Below are 12,123 nucleotides of genomic sequence, written 5' to 3' on the forward strand. Positions count from 1 at the left end.
AGAAACTACAAGGCCCGGCGTGCATCACGCAACTTCAGGCCAGCGGCCTTGGAAAAGAGGCGGAGCGAGAGGAGGACAGTCCGCCGTATCTTAGGGATAGGCGGGAACGGGAAACCTATGGGCGGAGCCCTGAGAAATGAATCCGTGAAGATTGGGGAATAAAAGTTACCACAATATTAACAATTATTACCTTTATGATAAGAATAAGAATAGCTGCTGCTTGGCGTATGCCGCGTGCCACTGCCCTAAGCGCTTTACATTGTTATTTAATTCTCACAACATCCCTGTGAGGTGGGTACTGCTATTATCCCCATTTTACCCAAGAGGAAACTGAATCACAGAGGGATTGACTTGCCCAAGGTCATACAGTTAATAAGCGGTAGACCCAAGGTTCAAACCCAGGCACCCTTATTTTTATGCCCCAACAAACGAGAAACTTCACAAAACCGGTAACGTCCTGGTTTGTCCTCACAGCCTTTTTCTTTTTCTACTTCAATTAAAAAATATTGAAAGGCCTTCAAGCAACAATGTACCAAAACTGAATGTCCTGTGCTTTCAGAGGATTTCTCTGATCTTCGCCGAAAATCCATTCCATTTCCAAAACAACCACACTTATAAAAATAAGGAAACACCCAGCTTCCTACACCAGCCAAGAAGATGTATCTAAATTTCTCTCCTGGATCAGGAGTGGGAAGCTCCATGGAGGCGATACTGCCCTGTTCACCATTCATTCATTTCTACACCTCACAGTTATCTAAGGTCTACTGTGTCCCATTAACTGTGCCCAGGACAGAATTGGGCTAAGGGTCAATATTCTCCCCAGTGCCTAGCACAAGGTTTGGCATATAATAAGTGTTCAACAAATATTATCAGAGTGAATAAATGAATGAATGAAGATTTGTTTCACCTTCAGCAGTTGGAGGGTTAATGGTTTGCTGTGTAATTCACCTAAAGGGGCAAGAGACAGTCATGGAGAAAAAAGGGCAGGTTCTGGCCTCCAAACACACACAGGCCCAGCAGCTTCCAGGGTCCTCCTGTTTCTCTGGGCCTCAGTTTCCTCATCTGCAAAAATGAGTAACATACACTTCCCCATCTGGCTCCAATTAAGCAATGCCTGTAGAGCACCCAGCTCAGCGTGGCCTGAGATTTAAAGGTCTGTGGACTGCTTTGGGAGCCACCTTGGGCAAAATCAGTCTCCTGAAGGACGTACAGGGGTTACCCCTGAGGAGGGGAATCAGCGAGTGGAAGAGACTCACTTTTCTGTGTACTTCTTGGTTGTCTGAATGTTTAACCACGTGCACTATTATTGTTTTAAAACGTGTTTTACAAAGTAAAAACAAGAAGCAACCCTAGTGCTGCAGGTCTGACCTGCCGGGAGTTTCTTTACTCAGGTGTCACGGAACCCTATTAGGCAGATTTCCATCTACCAAAACCCCCGGCCCGCCCAGACGAGGGGGCAGACCTTCCAGCAGCCAGAATTTGGAGAGATGAAGGGGGCACTGATTGATCTTCCGAACCGTGGAAAATTGCCACTTTAGGAAAGGCCAAAATTTTCAAGGTAAGATCCACCGCCCCTGCCCCCACTGCCCCCTTTTTCAGCAGGTAAACTGAGTCCCAAAAAGGCGTGACGCCAGTACTCAAGTCCAGCCGAGTGCTGATGAAGCTCGCGGTTACCTTCAGCTTTTGTAGCCTTAGGATACGTCTAGGTTTGAATTGTGTTCTGACTCTTTCCCCTCCCCCTACTCTGTCGCGGATTCGCAGAGCGAATTGGATTCGAGATCGGCCCTGAATCCGGAACTAGTAAAGCAACTCAGAAGCCAGCGGCTGTAGGGGCGGAGCGAGGCGGTACCCGCCCCCGGACGGCTCGGGCCAGTGAGCTCGGACGTTGGGCGAGCCAATGAGCGAGGGCAGGGGGCGGTGGGCCAATGAGCGCGGGGCTGCTCCGGAGGCGGTGCTCGGAACGCTACCAGGAGGGCGACGCGGCGGTCGCAGCAATGGGTGCTGGGCCTTCGGGGGTTCGCAGGGGGCTCGGGAAACGGCCGGGCGCGGCTGAAGAGACCGTCGCCGGGACTGGCCCTTGACGCTGAGCTGCGGTGGGGTCTCCGCAGGCGCTGCGAGGGCCCGTGAGCGGGAGCAGGGAGCATCGGAGGAGACGGGCCGCTGCCGGCCACTTTAGGGGGGCCCGCCTGACCGCTGGGCGGATCGACAGTGCCGTGTGGGCACCTCTGGGGGTGGGGTGACCCTCCTGGCACGTTTCGGGGGCCGGGGCGCCTCCGCAGGGGCCGACGCACATCCCCTGGGGGGCACCGCCGGGGCCCAGCGCTGCCTCGGCCAGCCCCCGGGCGGCCCTGGATGGCTGAGCTGCCCTCTCGCCGGCCGCCCGGGCGCCGCAGCGGCTGAGCTCGCTGGGATCGCCGGGCCGCCGCCGCCCTCGCCGCCCCCTGCATGCCCGGCGCCCGGGTCGCGGCCCACCTGGACGCGCTGGGCCCCTTGGTCCCCTCCGTGCCGCCGCCCCTGCTGCCCTCTATGTTCTACGTGGGCCTGTTCTTCGTCAATGTGCTGATCCTATACTACGCCTTCCTCATGGAGTACATCGTCCTCAACGTGGGCCTCGTATTCCTGCCCGAGGACATGGACCAGGCGCTCGTGGACCTCGGCGTGCTCTCCGACCCCGGCTCGGGCCTCTACGATGCCGACTCGGAGCTCGACGTCTTCGATGGTTACTTGGAGTAGGCCTGGCTGCTGTCCCCCGCTCTCCCCACGACCCGCAACCCTCGGCCCGGACCGGCGCACGAATCATGCCGCCGCTGCTGTTTGAGGGCACCGTCTGGCCAGGGATGGGACCCCCAGGACGAGACCCTCTTCAGCCTCAGAGGCCTGTAAGTGCCCTCTGCGCAGGATGAGGGCGGGTTGGGGCGCTGGCGAGGAAGAGGGGGGCATCCCAAGCCGGACACACACCCCTCCCCCAGGCTTCTGATTTCTGCATCCACCTCTTCCAGGTCTGTTTGGATGCCAGGAATGGCTGGACTCTGCTTAGGACCTTAGTTAGGGCAGGAAAGCTTCCCCTTAGCGAAGGTGACAGCTGTTGAAGAAGGGAAGGAAGGCAGGACCTAAGTCGCTTCTTGGTTAGCTGTAGTACCAACTGTCAAAGCCTTTGCACCCAGATCCATTTGAGACAGGCCTGTCAACTCCTCCCCCCATCCTTAACCTGTCTTGATGGTGACCTTGGCTTTTGGGGGATTCTCAGTAGTCCTGGAAGGATAAAAACTCGCAGTGTTAAAAGAGGTAGGAAGCCAGGCACTGATCACCTTTGTTCTGTGGCCCCTTGGGGACTGGGTGGGGACTGAGAGCAAGGGCTCCAGGCTGATGCTGTGAGAGGAGAAACCTCCTTCAGCAGAGAACCCTGTACTTCCTTTGGCCTTGGCTTGGCTGCCGTTTTGGAGTCAGATTTCAGGGTGCCGCAGCTCCAATCTTCAGGGGCTGCCAGTTTCGCAGGCTGCTTTCACATACCAGGCCAGCGGGGGGGTTGGTGCTTGGGTGGCTTTGCCTGCAGTGTTTGCAAGGCAAACTCAAGGGACTCTTGGGCCAGCGGAAGGGACCACAGGATCATTGCACTGAGCTGTTAAAAGTCCTGCCTCTGAGCTGCCACCAGGAAGCTGTATCCAGCCCCACCTTGTGTGTTTCTGGGAGGGAAATGAAGATCCAGAAAGGAGGAAGATTTGGCCGAAGTCACAGCAAGGAAGAGAGGCAGCTGGACTAGAGGAGAGAGGGCCTGGTGAGGGTTCATGGGACAGGAAGGAATTCCTCGGCTCAGCCCCTCAGCTGGACGGTGCTAGGCACAGGTCCTGAGTGGCAGTGGCCGGGGGATACTGAGGTGGTGGGCAAGGGCTCCTTTTACCTTTTCTTTTTTGGCCGCTCGGCATGTGGGATGTGGGATCTTAGCTCCCTGACCAGGGATTGAACCCGTGCCCCCTGCTGTGGAAGCATGGAGTCTTAACTACTGGACCACCAGGGAAGTCACAAGGGCTCCTTTTGGAAAATGGACACTAATGTCACTCACCCCAAGCATGCTACGTTTACCCCCCTCTTCTTGCCTATCTTAGCCAAGATGACCATAGTCAGAGGGTGATGCAAGGTGGGCAGGACCCACTAGCAGTGTCAACCTGAGGGGCTGACAGTGAGATTTCTTTGAAGAAAGCTTCATTTGAGCTCAGGGAGACCTTAGCCAGGGCCAAGTGCCAGGTGGAGCATGTGTCAGCTGCTCTGCCTACCTAACCAGTTGGCCTGCCTGCCTGCCTGCCTGCCATCCATCAATTTGTTCTTTTATTAAACAGATATTTACTGAGTACCTAATGTGCTTGGTGGGTGAACACAGTGAACAAGACAGACTCAGCGCCAGCCCTCCTGGCACTTTGTGAGAAAGATAAACAGGTTCCCAAACAAGGCAGTGAGATTTTTTGAGAGCTCTGAAGGCGTGTAAGAAGGCATGGCATCCTCTATTGTGTTCATTACTATTTCCTCGGCACTTAGAACAGCTCCTGGCATCTAGTAGGTGCTCAATAAATGCCTGGGTAAGTGAAACAGAAGACTAGAGATGGGCTGCTTCAGACAGGGGCTTCAGAGAAGGCCTCTATGAGGAAATGACAGCTGTGAGCTGAGCCCTAAATTGATGGAAGGAGCCACATGTAAAGATGTGGAGAAAAGCTATCCAGGCAGAGGGACCCGCTAGTGCCAAGTACGTGGAGGGGGAGGGGCAGGGGAGAGAGTTGGGTCTTCCAGCAACTGAAAGGAGGCCAGTGTGACAGGAGAGCAGCCCCAGCAGAAGTCAGTGGGGTGGGCAAGGCCAGATCATGTAGGACCTGGGAGGCCCGGCCACGAGCGATGGGAAGCCATCAGAAGGTTTTAGGCAGGGGATGACACAATTCCAGTACACATTTTGCAAAGAGGACGGGCGGTTGTGGGCAAGATGAGCCGTAGGGGCAAGTGCGGAAATAGGGAAGCCAGTTAGGAGCTGGTTAGTTGCTCAGGCCAGAGGTGATGCAGGCTTTGGATGAGGCAAAGTTAGTGAAGGTGGAGACACACACAGAGACCAAGAACACCTTTTGGAGGTAGAACCTATGGGTTCTGTTCAGAACCTGTACTGCGTATTGATCATATACCACACCTGGTTCTAGGCCCTTTGCATATTCACTCATTGGGTCATTCAACAAATGTTAGCCCTGCTCTTCTGCCAGGACTTGGGGATTCTAAGATGAATCCCTCCCCCAAGCCAAGCTCTTGACTTTCAGTCAGTGTAACTTGGTGAAGAATGTCTTATTTTATCTCTTCACCACATCAACAGAAACACTTCCCCTTCCAAATGAAAACATTGGCATACTCTGAAACAAAAACTGAAGCCCAAATGCTTTGGCATACTTTGCAGCAAACGCTGTTTGAGCAGAGACACCAGGAAGTGTGTCTCAGGGACAACCTTGCAAAGCTCGCAAAGTGACAGGGCCTGGCTCTGGCAGGTGGGGAGGCCTGGGGCTGTGGGAAATACTCGTCCCTGGAGAAATAGTGGGAACCACGCACAGCATTTCCTTGCTCAGTCCCAGATCCAAGCCACCAGATTCGGGTGGGGGAGGGATGGCTAGCAGCAGGAAAAGCCTGTGGGAAAGATTAAAGATGATCTGACTGCACCTCCTCTCCCAGCCCCTTTGCATAAGCAGAGGAACACTGGTAGTCAAATCTTGCTCCTTCTCACTCTTTCTCACATAGACACAATCTGATGTTACACACAGGCCGATCCAGGAAACACTGACTAAGGGCGTGGGCGCGCCAGGCACTGGGGACTGGGGTGATCTCAAGATGAAAGCTGCACTCATTTCACTCCCTCTCTTTCTCTTTTCTCTTTTTTCCACATAATTCAGTTCCTCAAACCTTTGTTGAGCACCTATTTAAGGAGGCAGTATTAGGGTCATGATCAGGAACAAAGTCCCTAGATTCAGATGACCTAGGTTCAAATCCCAATCCTTGTTGTGACTTTGGGCATGCTACGTATCTCCCCATGTGTCAGATTCCTCTTCTATAAAGCGGGGATAATGAAAATCTACCTCGTTCTAAGGATTGAATGAGATAGATGTAAAGCTCTTAGACCGTCCCGTGTATGTAAGTGATATATTAAAATTAACCACTATTATTGTTAACAGTCAGACATAACGGAAAGTGTGTATACTCAGTCCCTTGTGAATGTATAAACCTGCACGTACACTCATGCATGAATATTTATATGCCACAATGAGCAAAAGAGGACTAGCTGCCTGAGTGCTGGGTGGGTCCCGGTCTGGAGGACCAGGACAGACTTCCCACTCTGCCTTGCTGGCCTGGGACGCTCAAGAGACCTTTCCCACTGCCCTGTGGTCTCTAAAGGCCACCAGGCCTGGAGCCCAGGAAAGCTGCGGCTCTGTGGTCTTCCTAGAGTGTTCATCGTTGTCCAGGAGCAGGGAGTGGGGGTTAGGAGCTCCCACCTTCTCGGGAGAAAGGACCGCTGGGGCTGGCCCAGGAACTGGGGAGAGTCCTCACTTCCCAGTGGTTCCAGTGTGGAGGCAGTTCAGCTGGGTTGATTTGTTCTGGTTCCTGATGAAAGCAGCTGTTGCCTGCGAGCCCTCTCTTGCCACGGAGGGAGGGCTTTGGGAGAGGAGCCTCTCTGTGCTGGAAATGGAGAGACTGGAAAGCGTTGCTGCCACAGTCAGCGTCGCCTGGTGGAGGCCAGATTTGGAGCTAAGGGCAACCAGACTAGTCTACTTATTACAGGGTTTCCCTGGCGTCATTGTCCCGACTGGGCGCTACAGCTGCTCCTTCCTGATCTGCCTGCCCTGGCCCCTTGGTGCCAATCTGTGGCCTGTGCCATCAGCCGAACACCCAGGTTCGGCATATGGCTTCCCTGCTCAGAAACCCAAACCTCCCTTGGGGACAGTGGAGCTCCGGCGGGGGTGGGGTCAGGGGAGCCAGGTGGGAGGCTGTTGCTGTCGTCCAGGTGAGAGACGGTGGTAACGAGGGGAGGCGTGTGCACCCCCAGGCCCAGCTGACTCTCCACCTCTGTCCTGACGTGAGGCTGCCTTGGAAGTGTGTTGGTTGCTTCTTTGGACAGGAGGAGACCCCAGTCTGTGTCTCAAGACAACTGAGATGCCAGGGCTCCTGCTCCCTTGTGCCTGAGTTATGCAAACTGGAGATTTCATCCAAGGCAAACCCTCACAGCCCTTGCATCTGTTTTATTGAACGAAGAAATTAAGGGCTCCTATCAACTTGACCATTTGTATTCCTGGTTTATCTGCTGTTGTCCTCCCCAGGACTCCTGAAAGCATAGTTCGCATTTGGGAAACTAAGATCACAATAAAAGGGACAGGCATCCTCATCCCCATCTCTCGAATAAAGGAACTGAGGCTCAGAAAGGGACAGTGAGGGGCCAGGGGTACAAAGTGAGTAAGACAGCTGAGGCTTCTGACCCAGTGCTGAGGGAGGGTGCAGGGGGCCTTCAGAGAGGGACTCCCAACCTCCATCCTTGGAACACCACTCACCTGGCTCTGCCAGGCCTGCCTCATATGTACTCTCACTCTTTTTTTTTTTTTTTTTTTTTTTTTGCGGTACGCAGGCCTCTCACTGTTGTGGCCTCTCCCGTTGCGGAGCACAGGCTCCGGACGCGCAGGCTCAGCAGCCATGGCTCACGGGCCCAGCTGCTCCACGGCCTGTGGGATCTTCCCGGACCGGGGCACGAACCCGTGTCCCCTGCATCGGCAGGCGGACTCTCAACCACTGCGCCACCAGGGAAGCCCTCTCACTCCTTTTTCTGAGGTTTTTTTTAAAAACTTTATTTTGAGATAATTTCATAATTACACAAAAGTTGCAAAGAATTCCCTTATACACTTCACAAAAAATGCACCAATTGCATCAATTCACATTTGCCACGTTTGGTCATGTATGCAAAATGCTCACTCTGTGCGTACATGTATATATATTTTTCTGAACCATTTTTGAAAATGGATTGCAGACATTATATTCCTTTTCTCCTAAATATTTCAGTGTGTATTTCCTTAGAACAAGGACATTCACTTATGTAATCACAATACAACCGTCAAAATCAGCAAATGTAACATTGATACAATCGTATGACCAATCTAAGCTATGACTATTCAGATTGCATCAATTGTCCCAAAAGTGTCCTTTCACAATAAAAAGGGGTGGGGAGGGGGAGTTGAGGTCCAGGATCCAACCCCAGATAATGCTTTGTATCACTTGTCACGTCTCTTGTGCCGTCTTCAGTCTGAACAGTCCCTCAGTCTGTGTGTATCTTTCATGACATTGACATTTTTGAAGAGTACAAGTCTGGTGTTTTTAAATTTTTTTTTGTTTATGTTTTGGGCGCGCTGCGTGGCATGTGGGATCTTAGTTCCCCGACCAGGGATCGAACCTGTGCTCTCTGCAGTGGAAGCACAGAGTCTTAACCACTGGACTGCCAGGGAAGTCCAAGAGTACAAGTCTGGTATTTTGTAGCTTTTCTCTGTTTGGGTTTGTCTGATGTTTACTCTTGAGATTAGATTCAGATGGTGCATTTTTGGCAGGAATACCACAAAGAAGTGAGTGTGTGTCCTTCTGAGTGTATCGTACTGGGGGACACGTGATGTCTGTCAGCCTCATTACTGGTGATGTTAATGCTGACCACTTGGCTAAGGTCTTGTCTGCCAGCTCTCTCCACTGCAAAGTTACTGTTCTTCCCTTTATAGTTTAAGTACGCTCGTTTTAGTGCTTCCTTTTTTAAAAATCTACTTTTTGTGTGTGAATTTATTTTTAAAAGAATGTTTATGTCACTGAAAAGAGAAAACCAGCATCACTTGGCATGGATAAAAATACTAAGTGCCCAAGTCATTAACTTCTGGCCAAATACTGAAGCCAGCTAAAGGCACAGGGCTGCTGGTTCTTTGTTAAAAAGTCAGGTTAGCAACTGTCACATGATAAACTCCGGCACCAAAGTGAAACTTTCTTGTCCAAGTAATCATAAAGATTGGCTAAGAACCGAAAAGCCAATCACCAGCTCACTGGGTGTGTCTCAGTGTTATCTCAGGCCATCTCCACGTACCCCCTAAGACTGGTGCTTCGAGGCTTGGAAGTCAGACAGACTTGGGTTTAAATCCCAGCTCCACCAACACCTTGGACGAGTGACTTCACCTCCCCAAGCCTCAGTTTCCTTCTCTGTAAAATGGGGAAGATAGTAGTTAGTACCTGCTGAAGGGCTCGTGCACATCAGATGAGATGCTTATGGTCGCGTAGTCGGTTCTTAATGATGCCATCAGTGTTGGTGGCGTGTCACACCCAGAGGGGGCTCGGCCCGGGAAGGCTTCCCCTTTCTCAGGCCCCCTTCCTCTGTGTGAGGGCTAGTTACCAAGGAGGGTGTGTCTGTGTGGGCAGCCTTCGAAGGAGCCCGAGGGCCGTGATAACTGGTGCCTGGGGGCCCAGGTGATGCTGGTGCCCTCATAGCTGTCAGACCCCGCCCCAAGCCTGGGGGTGGCTGGGAGCAGGTTCCAGTCTCAGTCACCCCCAAAGGGGCAGGCTCCATTCCTGGGAATCCTTCCTGACAGGGGACTTAGCTTCCCCTGAGCGTCATCCCATGAAGCAGGCGGCACAGCGCTCATTAGCTCCATTAGGCCGGAAAACTGAGGCCAGGGGAGGTTGAGGGACTTGCCCTAGATACCAGGCTGTGAGGTGGACAAGCGGGGCCTCCTGGCCACGTTCCCAGTGCTTCCCTGAGTGAGGTCCTCAGGTGTCCTCAGGTCACAGGCATCCCCGGGAGGCAGTGAATACACCAAAGCCTAATGCGACCCACCTGTCGGTGTCCTGCCCCCTCTTGGGCACTTGCTACCTTTCCCTTTTGAGCAGAGAAACCAGGCCCAGGCTCCCTTTGTTGCAGGCCAGGGGTATCTGGCTAGAGTTAATGGTTTCATTTTCATCATTTGTTTTTAGTGTTGCTTTCCGTTTATGATAAATGATACTGTTTTCTATTCATGATAGTGACATAAAGATTCCTTTTAAGATTTTGGAGTTGGAGGAAAAAAGTTCCTTGACTTAAAATACTAAATAAATAGGAGTCCAGGTGGTTCTTGGCTGTGACAGGACTCAGGAAGGTGTTGAGCAGATGCTGCCCTTCAGAAGGCCTCACTGAGTCTGGGGCGCAGGCCAGCTGGAGACACGTACTGGACCCAGAATCTTCACAGAACCCACGGCTGAGGAACATCAACAGCTGACATATAATCCGGAAACTCTGGAGAAACTGGCCAGGACACTGGCTTCCACCAGGAACCTGGACCCAGGCAGACAGGTAGCATCTCCTTTCCCGCTCCTTCAGGCCACGCGCTCGTCAACCGGACAAGGCAGAGGCCTTCCTGTTGCGTGGCCCGGCGCTGAGACGGCGATGGAGACAGTGGGCAAATGATATCTGGGCGACATCTGTCTTTAGCCCCTTTAATTGGCTAGTTGGTACGTAGAGAAAGAGGAATAGCAATGGGCGTCCAGCAGTCAAGGTCTTTGGAGGAGGAAAGGGCTGCCCCTTTCAGAAGGCCCCCTGCACTGAGGAGACCCCCTGCCCCCGCCCTGTGTGTTTTCTAGCTGGGAACAGGTGGGGACACGGAGGGGAGGGGCCGTGTGTACTGGGTATTGCAGGCACTCCACCAACACAATTTCATATAATCCTCGTAACAAACAGCCAGCTGAGGTAGGCATTGTTTCAGATGGGGACACAGCTCCAGAGAGATTAGGTGACTTGCCTGAGGTCATACAGCTAGGAAGGGGCAGAGCCAGCATGACTCGAGATGGGCCAATTCCAGACCTTGCCCTGGCTACCCCATAGGAGCAGGACAGTGGGACGGCCCAACTGCAAAAAGAATCCTCTTCCAACAGGTCCAGAGCATCATCCCACCAGCACCTTTAAGACACAAGGTCATTTTCTCCCTTAAGCCAAATCAAACTAGGCAGCATCTCCACAGAGGTATCCAGCTGAGACATTGCTTCTTAAAATGGATCAAGTGCCCAACTGTCATTCTGATGACAAACCAGTCAGCCAGCCACTCCTTCTGTCCAGCTCTGGGGAGTGGCCTGGAATGAAAGGTTACAGTTTCAGAAAGAAAGAAAAAACAGCCAAAGCCAATAGCTGGTGAGTCATGCTCTAAGGATGTTAGGAGGTTGGAGAACCCACTGCCTGGACTCTTAAGCTGCAGCCTCAGGATGCTTCTCAGCCCGGGGCTTCTGATGCCCAAGGAAAGAGATGACCTAGATGCTGAGAGGAACCGATAGACGTTGCGTCAGACCACAGAGGTTCAAACCCTGGCTCTGCCATTTATGAGCTGTGTGACATTGCTCAGTCACAAGCGTAACCTCTCTGAGCCCCATCTGAAATTCAGGGATGATGGTCCTCCTTGGCCCTGCCTCCTAGGGTTGTTTTGAGGAATAAATGAGCTAAGCCATGAGTTAAAGCAGATAGTACAAGGTAAGCACAAGTGCTTGATAAATGTCAGTTGGTTTGCTATGAGACCAGACCTGTAAGTCAAAGGAACAAAGGGATTGACCTTTAACAGCCATGGTGTGTGGCACAGAGGAGAGGACCCAGGACATCCTCCAGCCACAGATACAGAGGCCTGGGGCCACATCTGTCTCCTCAGTGTGCTGTGTGGCTCAGGGCAGGTCACCGCCCTCTCTGAGCCCCTTCATTCTCTGTGAAGTGACCAGCTCAGATCAGGGTCTCCCAAACCTCATATGACACCATCAACAATTTTTGCTCTATCTGCTCGTTGCCTGAACTGTTATTTATGCAGTTATTGTCTTTAAACCGGAGGCTTTTTTTAAAGTGAAATTAATGATGTGGAAAAAGAGGAACTTTATAGTATTACTATCAGAAATGGAAAACTGGCATCATTCGCCATAAATAGAAGGTGACCCTACAGATAAACAATGAGAACAAGAGGGCGTTAGTGAATTCCAGCTGGAGCCGGCACCTGCAAGGCTCTGCACCTGTTCTGATCGGAGGTTAGCACATGTGACAGAGTCGCACCAGCCAGACTGATGCTTGCCTGGGACTCAGTGCTGTTTGCTATCACGAGC

The 12,123-nt window shown here is 52.4% G+C and overlaps 1 protein-coding gene across 6 annotated transcripts in view; it reads left to right on the forward strand.

Annotated features, from left to right (window-relative positions):
* Positions 1–2,433: 2,433 nt before the first annotated feature.
* Positions 2,434–12,123, forward strand: part of DEXI (Dexi homolog) — a 44,462-nt gene continuing 34,772 nt past the window's right edge. For 5 of the 6 annotated variants that reach the window (XR_008616766.1, XR_008616765.1, XR_008616767.1 and 2 more), the window contains exon 1: positions 2,730–2,879. Coding sequence is in view for 3 of the 6 variants with exons in the window: in XM_028486167.2 (XP_028341968.1) it covers positions 2,799–2,879 (81 nt within the window). In the remaining 3 variants the exon portion in view is untranslated. Of the gene's footprint in view, positions 2,880–12,123 lie in introns of all 6 variants that reach the window. The other variant, XM_024123678.2, reaches the window with a different exon arrangement.

This window comes from Physeter macrocephalus, unplaced genomic scaffold (assembly GCF_002837175.3).
Source record: "Physeter macrocephalus isolate SW-GA unplaced genomic scaffold, ASM283717v5 random_621, whole genome shotgun sequence".
NCBI lineage: Eukaryota > Metazoa > Chordata > Mammalia > Artiodactyla > Physeteridae > Physeter > Physeter macrocephalus.